Source organism: Saccostrea echinata, unplaced genomic scaffold, assembly GCF_033153115.1.
Source record: "Saccostrea echinata isolate AGI-Se365-2 ecotype Australia unplaced genomic scaffold, CSIRO_AGI_Sech_v1 ptg000012l, whole genome shotgun sequence".
Classification (NCBI taxonomy): domain Eukaryota; kingdom Metazoa; phylum Mollusca; class Bivalvia; order Ostreida; family Ostreidae; genus Saccostrea; species Saccostrea echinata.
In genome coordinates, this window is record NW_026889761.1 from 21,298,849 (window position 1) to 21,316,078 (window position 17,230).

General features: G+C 31.5%; 1 protein-coding gene across 1 annotated transcript in view; it reads left to right on the plus strand.

The window, feature by feature from the left end:
• The window catches only part of LOC133185122 (uncharacterized), a 33,977-nt gene extending 16,986 nt beyond the window's left edge, over positions 1-16,991 (plus strand). The window contains exons 2-3 of the mRNA XM_061320181.1: positions 16,096-16,434; positions 16,558-16,991. Coding sequence (XP_061176165.1) covers positions 16,096-16,434; positions 16,558-16,991 — 773 coding nt within the window. The remainder of the gene's footprint in view (positions 1-16,095; positions 16,435-16,557) is intronic.
• Positions 16,992-17,230: the final 239 nt, after the last annotated feature.

Sequence of the window (17,230 nt, forward strand, 5' to 3'; positions counted from 1 at the left end):
TCTCCACTAAGAGCAATAACCCCGAAGTACAATTTTTATGTGGTAATATGGTTAACATTTTCTAGTTTTTGGCTATTTGTGCTTTAATACATTTCTTTACTCCTTACAAAATACCAACAGCTGTAGAGGAGAAACTTCAGACGTACTATGCTACAGCATATTCTAGATATCGTGTAAATCAGATCCGGATTCACTAACACTCAAAAGAGCTTTTAAAAAAATTTAAAATCATTAAGTTTTTCAAAAATCAAGAATATCAAAATGTAGGACTTTTCTACACTTTATACAACCACTCTTCACGATAATTTAAAAATTAGGCTTTTTGATGTCATAGACAACTTCTTCAATAAAAATGGAACTCTGAAATTTTCGTATATACTAATACGTCATCAACAAAATTACTTTCTCAAAAATCACACTGATTCTACAAACAGTGCTCTGATGTTGATATTAAAAGAGTGGAGAGTTCCTCATTGACAACATTTATGTAGTCTTCGGAGTCCAGGTCTTCAAACAAACTGTTGGAATACCGATGGACACTAATTGTGCTCCTTTATTAGCCGACCTGTTTTTATATTCCTATGAAGCAGAATTTATTCAAATCCTTCTATGTGAGAGGGGAAAAAAAAACACTTGCTGTGGCTTATAACTCGACATACAGTTCCATTATACGTGGGTCGACTTTCACTCTTTAATGATGATTTCAATTTAAGGTTGGATATTTCTCATATTTATTGTATTTAAAAATTAATTACATTTCAAAAGATTCAAGAAGACAATATCACTAAGTGATGATGTCAAGAAGGTTTAATTTGCGAGTTTCTTTTTAAAGCAAGTTCAGGTGAAGGTCATTATCTTTCCATGACATTAAGAATAAAAAAAATTACTGCTGCCAGTCATGTGATTCCTACTTCTATTTTAAAAGATTAAGAGACAAAAAATATAATACCACAGAGGGTCTCTCAGATAATACTACCAAATGGAAATAAATCTTTTCACTAAACAGATAATGTTTTACCAAATTTCTTCAATTTCCCTTAAATTTGATGGAACTATATTTACATTTCCAAATATGTTTCCTTAAGATTCTTTGCAAATGAGAAAAAGTTCAAATATTTCCATTGTGCTAACGCGCTTCATGAAATATGCCGGCGTGAAGCGTCGTAGTTCATGTCCTCATGCATTCTCAAAAATTAAATTCATCTCTTCAGTAAGTTATTTTGATTTGATTTCACGTAATATATAATTTATTTTTACTTATGCATGGTGAAGTAGGCATGTAAAGATACAAAATGAAACAAAAACTTTTAATTGTATAAAAGAGAGGAAAATATTTTCTACTGTTTTTTTGCTCAAATCTGTTCTTAAGTTGGAAGCCTTCAAACACTCACAGGATTGTCGTTTGTTTAGAAAATCATATTTATTTGACATGTGAAAAGAAGTCCATAATTTTCAATTCAGTTACACACTGTTCGTTATCTTTACCTTTTATATTACTTTAAAATTTTCTTAAAGGAGGCATTCTTGTCTGGTTTCCGACTAAATTAAATACTCAAAGTATATTTGCTTACCTGTCATATATTTAGATGTAAGGAATTTAAAAGATCATCTTTGTCTTGCCTTCTCATAATTGTACACCTTAAAACTGTAATGTTAAAATGGGTCTAAAATCTAACAGGGACTATATTTTTTTTTATCGGAAAGTGTATGAAAATATCTTCTTTAATTTTTCTCAGAATTACTAGTGAACAATATATTTTATAATTTAAACAATAAAAGACTTAACGATATTTTTTGAGGAAACCGAAATTAAGAATTACGAACCAAAGTTTTAAATTTTTCTCAGAATTACTAGTGAACAATGGATATATTTAATAATTTAAACAATAAAAGACTTAAAGATATTTTTGAGGAAACCGAAATTAAGAATTACGAACCAAAGTTTTAAAATATATCAAAGAAATATGACTTTCCAAGCAAACTACAATTTTGTTATTTTTTTTGAAAGCTTCCAATTTAAGAAAAGATTTCGGAAAAAAAATCAGTAAAATGTATTTTTTGTCTCTCAGCAAAACTTTTTGTTTCTTGAATCATTTTGAATCTTCGTATGCCTACTTCATCATATGTTAAAATAAGAAAAAATGGAAATACGAACCATGTAAAATAGCTAATATTCCTTAAAAGTTATGAAATAGAGGAAATGTACATTCATCAGTATCTATCTCAGTTAATTTGTTTATCTCAATTTGGGAGTATCATCAGATAGACCTTACGTAATAACTCTTTATGTTAAAAGATAAAGAATAATCTTTTGATACAGAAGTAGGCATTGCATGACTGGCAATAGTAATTTTTTTATTCTTAATGTCATGGAAAGATAATGACCTTGTTCCTAAAATGAAACGGTCAAATTTAAACTTATTTATAGCATCACTTAGTGATATTGTTTTCTTGAATCTTTGAAAATTCCATTAATTTTTAAATACAATAGATATGAGAAGAATCTCTCCTTAAGGAAACTCTAAGCATCTCTCACTAAAGAGTGCTAATTACATAATAGTTTTATGGAGTTAAGAGAAATCTGCACTTTGATACGGGAAATAAACTTATATCTACAGTAAATAACTATTTGAACAAGATGAAAGTATTCCTAAAATTATATAAGATAAAGATATATTAATTGAAAACTTTATTTGCGTGTATTTAACAATATAAGCAAATAACAGTAATTTCTGATTACTAATACTTCATTCTTTAAAACAAAATTGTCTTAGCGAAAATATGGCAGGTACCCTATCTTGAAAACGAACTAGATAAAATCAATATAAACACATTAAAATGATACAATTTTCTCAAAGCTCCCCCCCCCCCCCCAAAAAAAAAAAAAACAATAGTGTTTAGAGATTCCATAAGCTTTTGATACTTAAAACATGCCAACTGAATTCATTATTCTGTAGTAATTTTGAGAAGCAGAAAAGAAAATACTTTCATACGTCACCGTTCCATCAAAAACAAAGTCCCTGCTAGAATTCAAACTCAATTTACCATTTCTTTTTAAAGTTGTACAATTATGAAAAGGAAAGAAAAATACGATCTTTAAAAACCTAAAGGAGGTATGGGACGAAACTACTCCTGCATATTTATAAATCTAAATTAGAAGGATTTGAAATACCCCCACCTTTCAGTGTGTTCAATTGTAATTATAATATTTGTTTTATTATTTAAATGAGAAATAAAAAAATGATGATTTTTAAAAATTTTTTTTTTTCAAAACCTTAATGCCATAGGCAAGAGTTAATTTATATAAAGTTGATATAAAACAAAAATGACAAGAAATGTTTAGTAATTTTCTAATTTTCAACAAAACATAAGCATAAAAACTGGGAAAACTACATTTCTTGAAAACAGACGGATAAAATGCCATACTGTTAGAATGACTCTAGATATGTTAACAAAGTGAAATATACAAATTGAGGAGATATACTTGAATGGAAAATATCAGATGCATTAAAAATTTTTTGAATAAAAAGATTCGAATGGAAGAGCTATCATTCTTTTTTTTCCAAGGACTGAATGAAATATATGGAGATAATGAACAGTATTCAAGCTCAAAAGTCCATTAAACATTACAAAATAGGTGCAGAGCAAACACGGACCTCCAAAACATCAGAGGTGGGATCAGGTGCCATGGAGGAGTGAGCATCCCCTGCCGTCTTAAATAACACTACTTCAAACGGAAGTACATCATAACATGGAGGTATCCTATACAACCTTAACATCTAAATATAAAAGACAATATGTAAATACAGTGTATACTCTGAACATTTCATTTAGTCAAAAACCAGAGAAGAATCCCCCCTAAAGGTGAAGTATCCCTTTGCTCTAAATTTCACCATTTTTTTTTAAAAAAATTCCCAACATTGATTTTCATCAACAACGATAGCATTAGATTCAAATGGAAAATAGTTCGAAGTATGATGCGTTGCTTACTTTTTCAGAAATAAATATTATATCTAATCATGAAATGAAGAAAATTTAATATGGTGAATAGAAAAATCAACGTTTTTTTTTTTATTTCAGGATAAAATTAAAAATATGAGTTATATATAAAAAATAATATTTACTGTTATACCTATTTAATTCATATTAGAAAACATAATGATGCGTTGCTTTTTAAATCAGAATATCACATTGTTTTCTGTGCTTCTAAAATAAAATGCGTCCATCTACAGAGTTATCATTCCATTTACAGGAGTTATCTTTCTTCAAAATATCTTTTTAGAGGAAAAATATTTATTAATTGATTATAAAAATTCTGCATCGAAAATTCCTGTATCAATTTAGAGAATTGTATGTTAAGAGATAGAAATAGCTCAATTTTAACAGTTAAAAAAGTGTAGAAATGTTTTAGGTAACTATTATAAGTAATGAATAAAAATATTGGCAATAGAAAAAAAGAAATCAATACTTGTAACATTGTTCAGTTTTGATTGGTTTGACTACATAATGGTCCTCATTAGCAAACTCTGGTTCATTAGATTACTTGGAATAATTTCCTTTGAAAGTTATCTCTCTTATCAGAGATTGGGGGAAAAATACTATTTTGTGTGGTTTAAATTTGATTGTGTAAATTAAAAATTACTGTTTTCTGCTTGGATTTATTTTGATTAAATGGATAAACCCAGAAAAAAACATTGTCAACTTTGTTACAATTCTTTTGTAATTTACAAAATGAAATACCACAATTTTTTGCAAGCGTATGGCTTTTTCTCTAATATCATTTTCAACGTAAGAACTTGTTTAAACACAACGACAGGCTTAACCAAAGCTGATTTTAAAGAAAGACAAATTATTATTCAAATTTAGAAATGCATAAATAAAGGACTATATTCTGTAATGACCAATATTTGCCCCCCCCCCCCTTTCCCAGAAGATTTTTGATGGAGAAATTTTCTCCAAATTTTACCAACTTACTGCCTCAGATCCTTTAGGTAATGACTCTTCTAAGACATAATCAGTTTTTTTTAAATTTGGAGACGGTCGAGGCTTTAGATAATTAACATTTATATCACGTTTTTGAGATCATGACATACTTTGTTTCAGTAGTTGACGTATGGTTTTTTTTACACTATGGGAGCAAGGCCCCCTTTGATTTTGTTTTTAATTGGGGCAAATATTCACATATATAGTTCTTTAAAAGATATGCATGGTTAAGGTTTAGGGATCATGTCAAATGTCAAACTATTATGAATTACTAAATGTATTAATGTGGACTTAGCAATCTGTGTCTCGATTTAGTTTTAGAATTAAGTAAAATGCTACAATGATCTGAATTACTAGTGTACACAGTTATACTTTCAACATCATAAAACTGTACAAGAGTAAAATAAATCATGAACAGAGCCAATTTAATTATTTCTATTGACATTTTCCACAGGGTTTATTTGCTTATAAATCTTTTTACCATTATATTCTATTTCACAGTTTACTAGAAGAAATCAGCCGAGGAAGAATATCAAGATGGCTACTGAAAGTAAGGTACCTAAACTCTGCGAGGAGAATTCTGATTCTTATTCCAAATCGGAGGAATCCGTTATCGAAGAAGAAGATGAATCCCCAGGTGAAAAACCTAAGTCAGCCTTCCTTCCCACTGATGTTATATTGGAGGTTGAGGGAATGGATATTCACCTCAATAAGCAGATGTTGATGGAGAAGTCACCCGTGTTCAAGGCCATGTTTGAATCTGACTTCAGCGAAAAACACAAAGATAGGATATCTCTGCCAGGAAAGAAATATATAGATTTTGTGAATTTTTTGTACACATTTTATAACCCCGAACTGGTGGCTCCAATAACCGGTAAGTGTTATTTGGGTTTGTTCGATTATGTCTTTATTGTCTGTTGCACCGAGCTACCTATACTTTGTAAAAATTTATTGTCTATTTGTCCTCAACGGAACTCTCTTTATCATAAATATTAATTATTTATAATTACCAGGCTTGGTAAGTATCCATAAGAACTCATGTACTTACCATGCTCACGTGTATATTTATATTAATGGAGTTGGGAGATGAAAGTAAATTAAGCAAACATTTTATAAACTTTATGCTTTTATCTGAAAGGGTTTCTAATATTTTATCTCAATAGTTTCAACTAGCATATAATGTACACCTTTCCCCTTGATAGAAAATAATAAAATTTGTTTTAATCACGGAAAATTTCATGAATAAACATATAAATGTATGTAACATTTAAAAAAAAACATAAAATTTATTTATGATAGTTCTAGAAATAACACCCATTTTAGCTCTAAGAATGCATATTCTTAGCTAGCTCTGAATATATCAGAAAAGCTTATGCACTGGTAAGGTGTCCGTCGTCCGTCTGTATATCTGTCTGTTCGTCTGTCTGTAAAAATTTTTTCAAAACGCTACTCCTCCTACAGTTTTGGTCCAGTTTCAATAAGACTTGGTTCATACGTAGAATACATTAAGATAAATAATTCTTTATGTCGGTTTTTAATTTCCACCAATGGTGTTGTCATGATTTCTAAATATAGAAATTTAGTTGAAATTCTTTCAAAACGCTACTCCCCCTACAGTTTTGGTCAAGTTTCAATAATACATAGTACTCCATTAGAATACACTAATTATTTACTGTTCTATTTATTATGATGAAAAGTATTGCCATGGTTACTAAAAGTATAAATTTCTCTGAATTCTTTTTAAATGCTACTGGTCCTACAGTTTTAGTCTGATTAGACTTTTTACACAAGTTGACCACACTAAAACATATCTTTCTTTATCATATGTACACCCAAGTAGAGCTTCAGATTCGTCAGGAACTTTTGGTTGCAACAATTATCTTAAAACTATTAGCGGACATGCCCCTGAATTCCCATAGTATATTCACACCTCCAGCTTAATGTCGAGGAACCATTTAGATGTTCCCTCCTTGAAGTAAAAGGTGTTGTCAAATAAATTAGTTAGATAATCCCTATTAAAGATTATAATAAGTAAATTTCATTTTTAACAAAAAATTGTAACATTCTCCCCTAGATCTAGAGTTCAGGCCTAAGGGTAAGATTAAGTTGGTGATATATTGAGATTATATATATTACTCCTTCATAAATCTGGCAGACATATTTCAAGATGTCAAATTTTTCTGCGGTAAGGAGAAAAACAATACAATATAATTTTTCGAGCAATTAAAAGGCAACTTTTATTTCTATGAAGCTTTAAAACTTATTTGAATAAATCAAATCAATGAAAATGTTATGTTAATTGTGAAAAAGCTGTTAAATACTTTCCCATAAAAAACATCGATATATTTTTATACGCGTTATAAAGAGGGGGTGGTCGCCCGCGTGATGCAGTGGTTAGAGCGTTTGCTCTAGAGTCGCGGAGTAAGGAGCTGATCCTTACGTGGGACGTGGAGACCGGTCCTTTGGATGAGACCGTATAAAACGAGGTCCCGTGTCGCAGTAGGTGCTGGAACGAAAAAGACCCCTCACTGCTCGATGGCCCTAAGTGCCTATTATAGGTCAAAATTTGCAGCTCGATCTCCACCGGCAAGTGGTGGCGTCTCCATATGAGTGAAAAATTCTTGAGAGGGACGTTAAATAACAAACAAAAAATGAAAGGGGATGTATTATGGGATAAATTGAATTCTATGATGCCCAGTATAATCAACCTTTGTCAGCTGATACATCTTGGGTAGAAGATGTGTTGCATATTAAAAGTATATCACAATAACCTTTACGATGATATGTCCAAATATGGCAAAACCCTGTCTGCCTCTGAACTGGGAAACGTTTAGGCCTAGAATCATCAAACCTAGTGAAATAACGCATCTTTGGTAGAAAGTGTGTGACATCCTACATTAAGTTTACTATAACCTTTAATTAAGGTGATATGTTAAAACAAATCAAACAAAAAATGTTTAGTGGAGATAATCCCTACTGAGGCGAGAATATTGCAATTTCCTTGTTAAAAAATACACATATTTATGATTGATATACTGTACAGCTATATATTTCTTTTGTTTCTAAAAATAACATTTGTTCCATTTGAGAAAAATGTAAAGGGCATTTTGATAAGAGCCAGACTGCATCAGTAAAGGTAAATATTGATTAAGAGTTTTGTGTAAGAAGATTTTTTTTGGCTAATGTACAGTACTTCTGAAGTTTCTCATTCACTGCTGTTAATATTTTTGTGATGAGAAAAGAAAGAGGGTTCGTAGAACATTAACTGGAACCCGCTTGTATCTTTGTAAGGATTTTTATGTAGTTTAGGAATCCAGTATAGGTATGGTAATTCAGATTCAATATGGTTGTTGGGAATATTAATGATATTGAAAACTGCCATATGATTTTGAATAATTTTTAAAACTATAAATATTTTGAAGTTTTATAAGACTATGGCATCATTTATATTCATAAATTATACAATAAACAAAGTTGCAGATCGGGCATTTGTATAAATCTTAATTAACCAATTGAGAAATATATCTAACATGTAATGTACTGTTTGTTCTAATAACAACAACATAATAGATGCACATCAAGCATTATTAATGGAACAATCTTTGTACTAAGGTTGACATGATTTCTTTCATAGAAACTCATCTGTTTGTGATGATTAAACAATTTCTGACAGGCGTGCAATGTGTCTAGCGGTGCACTTTATTTAGTCACTAAAGTATCATCTCCAGTTATCCCTAATGATTATAAATCTGATGTTGTTTTCTTGGCGCCATAATGTGTATAAAGATTTCCTTTGCAAATAAAATTTTAAATGATGTGTAGCCCTGTTTATCGCATTTTGAATATAGAAAAAATAATTTTAAGGATTGTACTAAATGTTCTGGTGAGTTGAAAGCACCAGATCATGCATTTTGCTACAAACATCGCCACTGTATGAGGCCTGTAACATATGTAAGTGTTGTTCAAAAGAATGACATTAAAATTTAAAAAAATATATATATAATGAGAAAGAGTGTGTAAAGTACAGTAATATTAAACAGTAAGGAATCTTAATCCATCTGTGGAGAAGGCATGGGAATGTAGGACACAAACACGTGTCTGTGGAGGTGGCAGTCCGCGAGTTGAGCGATATTGATAGCCATCCTAACAAAAGTAGGCAGTTGTCGGGGAATAAGGAACAATCATTCAAGATCAAATGTAACTTATAAATAGATGTTGATATGAATTTTAATAATCAACATATGGTAGAAGCAGGAGAGACAAAACTGACCGTAGGAAGGAAGAACGCCTCATCTTAATCTACGGCATTAGAACAGAGGCCAAAGAACCAAAATTTGTCAAACTGAAGTCCTGCAATCAATGAATGACGTCCTTTGAGCCAATATTTGCAGATTTTTGTCTATTAATGCACCTAACAATGACTTTGAGGATCTATATTTAAATACATCTATTGCGTGTTTTATACCAGTTCAGAAGCACCAGTAGAGGTGCCTTTTGGTGTTTGGTGTATCAGATTCTTCTGAGCCAACACAATGGAATTCTTATCTTTCTTAACATTGATTTTAAAGCTAAAGATGCATGCATGGAAAATGAAAAAAAAAACACCCGAACTTTTATTTATTGGAAAGGACAAGGGTGACAAGAGAAAGGCTCTCGTTAAAATGCCTAAGGAAGGTATACTTATTGACATAATTAAGACAGTTGAAAAAGAGGCTATATTTGGTCACCTGAAAATTATGTCAGTGCATAGCTGAGGTGATAAAACCTTTTTGGTGAAGAAAGGGGAAGTTGACGCCTTTTGTAATCCACCAAAATGAGATGATAATATTGAGGAAGGGTATGTCAGAAAGATGGTTTTTGGAAAAAGACGAGTGAATCTTTAATTCATTTAATAAGGATTTAGACAATGACTTTTCCCGTATTGACAGTTCAGAAGAGCTTTATTCTGGGCCATTTCATGGTTCTATGGTAGCTTTTTTTGCTCACCTCGATTAATTCAAGATGTGCTTATGCTAGCTATACCGTCTATATTAGGCTTGGCGTCATGGTTAAGTTTTAAGAGCAATTAAGTCCAGAAATTAAGGTGCTGGATGACCTAGATTTTCTGCAGATTATAAGCCCTACCTGCACCAAAGGTGCATGAATGATGCATCAAGGGATGTACACTACCAGCCTTACTTCAGTTGTTGAATTTGACCCAGATTTTCTAAATGAGTGACCAGGTTAAAGTTTTGGGGGCAAGTTGATTCACAAGTAACCTACCTGGACGAGACGTGGATGATTCATCTTCTGGTGCACGTTACCAGAACATTCATTTGGTATGATACCTTACCTTACTCCTAGATAAAATTACTCAGGGTGAGCTTAGTGATCTTTGATTATTTATGTTTAGATGAGGCTGATCGAATGTGTGAACGATAACATGGAAGGTGCTATCTTATCAACTGTTTCAGATATATGACTGATTTGACAGCAAGAATAATCGAAAATTCAGTCTTCAATCAAAAGAAAGTTTTCTTTTCGATTTTATGAGCAGGGCAACAGAGAAAAATTGCTAAAATTCCCTTTTCACAAAACCTAGAAGCGCTCTATCTTGTAGCATGGAAACTGTCTAATTGCGAAAGAAGTTAAACACATTTTCAAAAGAAATTGCAGACATTACAGCAAATGCCAGAAAAACATCGACACAAATAGTTTATGATGCAAGACTTAGAATATTTAACAGCTGGTATAAAATAGACATGGTGTCAACCCCCCTCCCCCCCCCCCCCCCCCCAACATCTATACCAAAGTAAGCAGAAGTGTAATCCACAGACAATGACTTAATATGTCAGCAATACCAGTTGTTCATCAGAATGGAACAGTATTAGTACAATTTCGGAACTTTCATCATTGTTAAAAGGTTTATTTAATAATAATCACGTATACGTCAGATAAACACCTTATTGGAACCTACCGCTGGTTCTGTTAACGCTTACAAAACAACCATTTCACTAAAGTCAGCAGATCTAAAAATATTTACTCTGTAATCTATTTCTCTGGTAGCCATTGCTTTCAGGTTCTAGACTGAGCGAGATTCGTATTCTCCCTTTAGATGATTTTCACTTTAAGATTGAGAGGAAAGGGATAAAAATGATACCAATTATGGAATTTCTGGCAAAAAGCCAACAGTTATTCGACCTAGGGAGCCTAATTATATTCCTACGTTTGATTCATGCGCCACAGATTCAGAAGAAAACTTTTACCTTGTCGTGCATTGAAGAATCATATCAATAAAACTAAATATATTCACAGGTCCAATGACTCCAATATATTGTTTGTAACCTACCAACAAAATGATCACATAGAAGCATCGAAAGAGTCAATTAAAGGATGGATAGTTAATCTAGTTTGCTTTTGCGTACAATGAAAATGCAGAATCTGCGACGTACGTTAAGAAATTTGAGAAAAACAGAAGAGTTATAGTATAAGGGGATAATTGGAGGAGAAATCGTGGCGAATCAAAAAATATATTGACACATTGTAGGAGGAAATGGGGAATTGCAAATACATGTAGTTAAGGAGCTAGGTAGGTGTAAATATCTCATTAAGAAGGATTTTAGTCATTACACCCTCCCCAATCCAAAAGCGGATTATTTACTTTTCTTCTGCAACTACTGAAACTGTTACCAAGTTGTTCATGTATATTGAAACAAAGGAAGATATTTTATTCTTTCATCAATTGAGCTTTTCTGCTCAACATCTGTCTGCATTCTATGTTTTGATTTACATCTTACTTTCTATATTTTCAACTTTTTCTGAAACAGTAAAATAATTTCAACCAGCAACAAAGCACCTTTAGGTATAGAAGGGTTTATTTTCTTCAAACGAAGGGTCATTCCTCCTTCAAATTAAAGGTGAAATAATCAAGGAAAAAAAAACAAACAAAAAAATAGTGTTGGGTCATTTAAAAATTTAATTATCAAGAACCACTGGGCTAGGGAAGTTGAAACTTTATTGAAAACTGCTTGACATAATGTAGCTTCAGGTCTGCTCAAATCATGGCCTAAGAGTGTAGGGAAAGGTCGCAATATAGGGTAAATATTTTTTTTTCATAAGAATATAGGGAGGGGGTCTGCGTTTTAAAAATCCTCTGCATTAGAAGCAAGCTTTAAGGCAAAGGTGACTCAGTGAACATTGTGTCCCATGAATATCTTGTTTATAGTTTTTGATTATTCATAAAAATTGGAATTTGATATTTTAAAATAGTATTTTCGATTTAGACATTATACTTATCGTTAAACGATCTTCATCTTGAACTATGAAAAACTCTACCGTTACTTTAACGCTTTTGTCATGTTCGAAGTTACAGACTACAAAAGCCGAATAGGCTCATTTTTGACAAGACAAAAAAAATATTTAACTCGTTATAACGAGATAATTATCTCGTAATAACGAGTTAGTATCTCGTTATAACGAGTTAGTATCTCGTTATAACAAGTTAATATCTCGTTATAACGAGTTAGTTATCTCGTTATAACGAGTTAATTATCTCGTTATAACGAGTTAGTTATCTCGTTATAACGAGAAAATTATCTCGTTATAACGAGTTAGTTATCTCGTTATAACGAGTTAGTTATCTCGTTATAACGAGTTAATTATCTCGTTATAACGAGTTAGTATCTCGTTATAACGAGTTAGTATCTCGTTATAACGAGTTAGTATCTCGTTATAACGAGTTAGTTATCTCGTTATAACGAGATAATCATCTCGTTATAACGAGATAAAAAATCATCTAGAATTGATATATCTAAGTAAAGAATAGACCATTATTTATAGGAAATATACAGAAGCAAGTCGATCAAATTTGTTTGAAGTGTGCGTGATAAAGATTTTATGGAACAGCATACTAGTTTTTTTGTGTTATGCTTTTGATTAGTATTGTTTATTGGAAAGACCGAAGACAAACATACGGAAACTTGTGACCGCCTTGTTGTTGTATTATACCTTAAAATTGCAAAATAGAATTAGTGTCATCTTCAAATGGAATGTATATAACATCAAAATTTTGTCAACTTGTACAAGGAGATCAGAAAAAAATGATATACTCTGGCTGATTTAACTGCCCTGTTCAAGCTTTCTTGAATTTGTTAAAATTATAATAATGATTGCGTAATATTTGTCGCAATAAAAAATGCATAGAAACAATCCCATTATTTTAAATATTCCGAATAAATCATGTGGATATGAAACCATTTGTTAGGCTTTAACGATCAGATTTTGATAATCCAGTTCAATTTTATCGTCTTAAAGGGGCAAGATCAAAATTCAATGTCTGACAAAAAACCAAATTCACGTTGTTTTTATCATCAATCCCTCCTTCCCCTCAATAATAAATATGATGAATATCAAGAACTAATACTGTACTTATCACTTAATAATTTATATATTTCTTCTGTTTATTAAAAGAAAGAAACATTTTAATTTACCAATTTGGCATGGAATCTTAAATTACAATATGTAATTTTTGCGTTATTATCAATGTGGTAGAATTAAAAAAAAAACTTTTGGAGCTCTTTATTCTACGGAAGCCACAATAAAAGATGAAGGTCAGCATTAGTAAAAACAGTTGACATGTGATCCTTTTTGGGTATAGAATGAAAGTTTAATATCTAAAGTTTACAATATGATAAGCATTACTTAAGGTGTATTTCAAGCATAAATTTTGCCAAGAAATGTGTATTGTATGTTGAGACAGGATTTTTGATATTTTCACTCGTGCTTCGCACTCATGAAAATATTAAAAAAACTCCTGTCCCACTCGTGAAATAAATTCCATATCAACTATAATACATTGAATATCCTCTATTTATTACCCCCCCCCCCCCCCCAAAATCATCAATCTCTTTTTGAAATAAAAATTATATGCTTGTAAGGTATACATAATAAATATTGTGATGAGGAAAATAATCAACGACATTGCTTCAATGTTGTATTAATAATATAAATGTACATAAGTAGTATTAGGTCTATTCGTTGATCAATCCTAAGTAAAAAGATTATAAAAGTGACTGGCTTTGTAAACTCTGTAAACTTTTTTTTTTGTTTTGTAAACTCTGGTTTGACGTTCTGACACTATGTGTGAAACATATAGGATCCGCTAAACAGACGTGAATCTCAAATAGGTCTCCGTGAATCTCCACAACTTGGACCCCCCCCCCCCCCGCAAAAAATATAAACAGTGAATCATGACAGAATATTAGATAAAATGTCAATACTAGCAGATCAAATCTAACGTCTTTATTACTTAGAAGGACGTAATATCATTTTTGCTTCATCATTCTTCATCATCGTGGACAATATGCATAAGCTTAGTCACAAAGTTCAAAGGGGGGGGGGGGGTAAACCAAGTAAAATATTTGACAAGTAAAAAGAAAAAAAATAGATTTGATATTCCAACTACGAGTATTCGCCATTATTTTCGGGAGATATTTACTCAGGTAAAAAAAAATATGGAGGAAGGGGCACAAAGATACTCTTGACCGCCCCCTTTTCAAAAGTGGTGGTGTGGACATTAGCCCCTCTATTACTACGCCTATGATCTAACTGCTGATGTCTCACCATCCCCCGTCTTCAAAACATTTCTGAATCTCAGAAGTGTACACTGTAATCTATATATTATATGTTGCATAAACGATATGTTGCACTTATATTGTCTCTGATATTTAATTTTAGCGGTATAGAAATTGATATATGAATGTGTATAAGTCGTCCAAAACATATCGAAATAGTGTCATTCATCAGAAATAGTTGTCATAAATAAATTGCTAAAGTTTGAAGCAAGTATGTTTGGCAATATTATGTTAAGAAAAATATCGCGTCCTAATGCAACAATTTGAGGAGGAGTTCACGAAAATGTGTAAATGTGTTCGCCTTAGAGTTGCTATGATTATTGACAGCGAGATAGTTCAAGATTTAATCATAAGTAAACCCCAGAGCAAATTAAATTTTCAACCATTTATCAATTGTTCAAGTTAAATTTGACTGATAATTACTTGCTAAAAACTCAATGGCATTTAAAAATGCAGCCATTTTTATTCCTATATTGCTATTAAGTATCATAATAACAAGAAAACTGTCTCGTTATAACGACATAAGTAACTCGTTATAACGAGGTAATTATCTCGTTATAACGAGATAATTATCTCGTTATAACGAGATAACTAACTCGTTATAACGAGATACTAACTCGTTATAACGCGATAATTATCTCGTTATAACGAGATACTAACTCGTTATAACGAGATAACTTACTCGTTATAACGAGATAACTAACTCGTTATAACGAGATACTAACTCGTTATAACGAGATAATTATCTCGTTATAACGAGATACTAACTCGTTATAACGAGATAACTAACTCGTTATAACGAGATAACTAACTCGTTATAACGAGATACTAACTCGTTATAACGCGATAATTATCTCGTTATAACGAGATACTAACTCGTTATAACGAGATAACTAACTCGTTATAACGAGTTAATTATTTTTTTATCTTGTCAAAAATGAGCCTATCCGGCTTTCGTAACAGACTGCTTAAAAAACTAAGATCTTAATAGGTTAGAAATAAATTATATTTATTGCTTACGATGGGTTTTCCGTAAGAAAAAAAACTAAAGGTGTCAGTCGATGCATCTGCAGAATCCTTTGCCGATGCTCACACTGAAAATCATTAACTTAAAAATAAAGTTGAATCAATCATATCTGTTGTTTATTTAGTTACGAAGCACTGATACTTTGAGAAATATTTAAAGTAAATTCTGCCAGCTTCTTAAACTGATTAAAAGGAGGTGTATAATTTTGTAAAAACCTTATTAGACTCTATGTTCATTTACTTTCGAATGTGTGTGGTTAATTCTCACCCTGTTTAATTTGGACCATGACATCAGGCCCCACAAAAAATAAATGTGGTATTTTAAAATTTATGTACAATGTTTAATATCATATTAAATTTTAATTCAATGGACGCATTGAAGCCTTTCGGACTCTTGATTTTTTATTTTGATGACGTTACTTATGCAAATACTATGAAAGTTATCAAAATAATCTTTGTTTTTTAATAATTAAAGAGAAAAACGTACTGGAAGTAGCATATCTGGCAGATGAATACCAAATCATGGACCTCAAAGATAAGTGCGAATCATTTATCATAGAAAATTGCAAACGTACAAGTGAAGAGGAAGACCATCACATTGAAACAGAAACGCTAGTGGATTATGCTGCTTGCGCGGAAGAACATCATATGGCTGTGGCTCTTCCTTTTATAATAAAACTTTGCTCGAAACACAGTACTGAGTCACTAAAACAGGCAAATATTGAAACAAAGGTTACGGCTGATACACAACGAAAAATTCTGGATGTTCGATGCGCTTTTATGGAACAAGAAATAGCATGCACCTTAGACAAAGGTAAAGATTTACTATAGGTTGTAAATTATAATGAAGTCTGTTAATTTTGACTGCATGCCGACACCTTTCTAAATAATCTAAATTTTCATATTTCATTAACATAGACTGATTTTTTTTACTTAGGAGAACAAAATATTTTACAATTAATGGAACTGGCTTGGGAAGCTCAAAGTAATGCCAAGATGGCAATGTGTGAAAACCGCCTTGTGGCTAATTGCAAACAGGTCAACAGTGAAACCATTAACAAAACGATTGGAAATTTTACCAGGGAAAGACTTCTGGATTATATAATCGCTGCTGAAAGATACAAATTGAAAAGTCTTTTGTCATCTGCGGTCGAAGTAGCGTCAAAATGCAATTCTATGGGAATGAAAAATGAAATTAAGTATAAAAAAATTTCAAGTTTAACAAAATACGAAATAGATACTAAACGCCTTAATCTCCTTGAAAGATGTGGTAAAATAGAGAGTAGCTACAACTTATTTCAATCTTCCAATTTTTATATCAGTTCTGTTTTTGGCACTCCTGCATCCTCTAAACCTTTTGTAAATTTTTAAAATAACATGTATTCTTGTACATTAAATTTTATTTAGGTTAAGACATTTTGTTCTTGCTGATACTTTACAGCATTTTTCTTCCAAAATAAAGGTGTCATTTAATGCACATTAAAACAGGTGATTTGATCTTTAAAAAAAAAAAAGAATATTCTAAGAAAATGAAAATAACAATTTGTGTCCCAGAAAAAAAGCCGAAAATGATGATAGAAAATAGATTGCTACACGCACTTTTAGAAAAT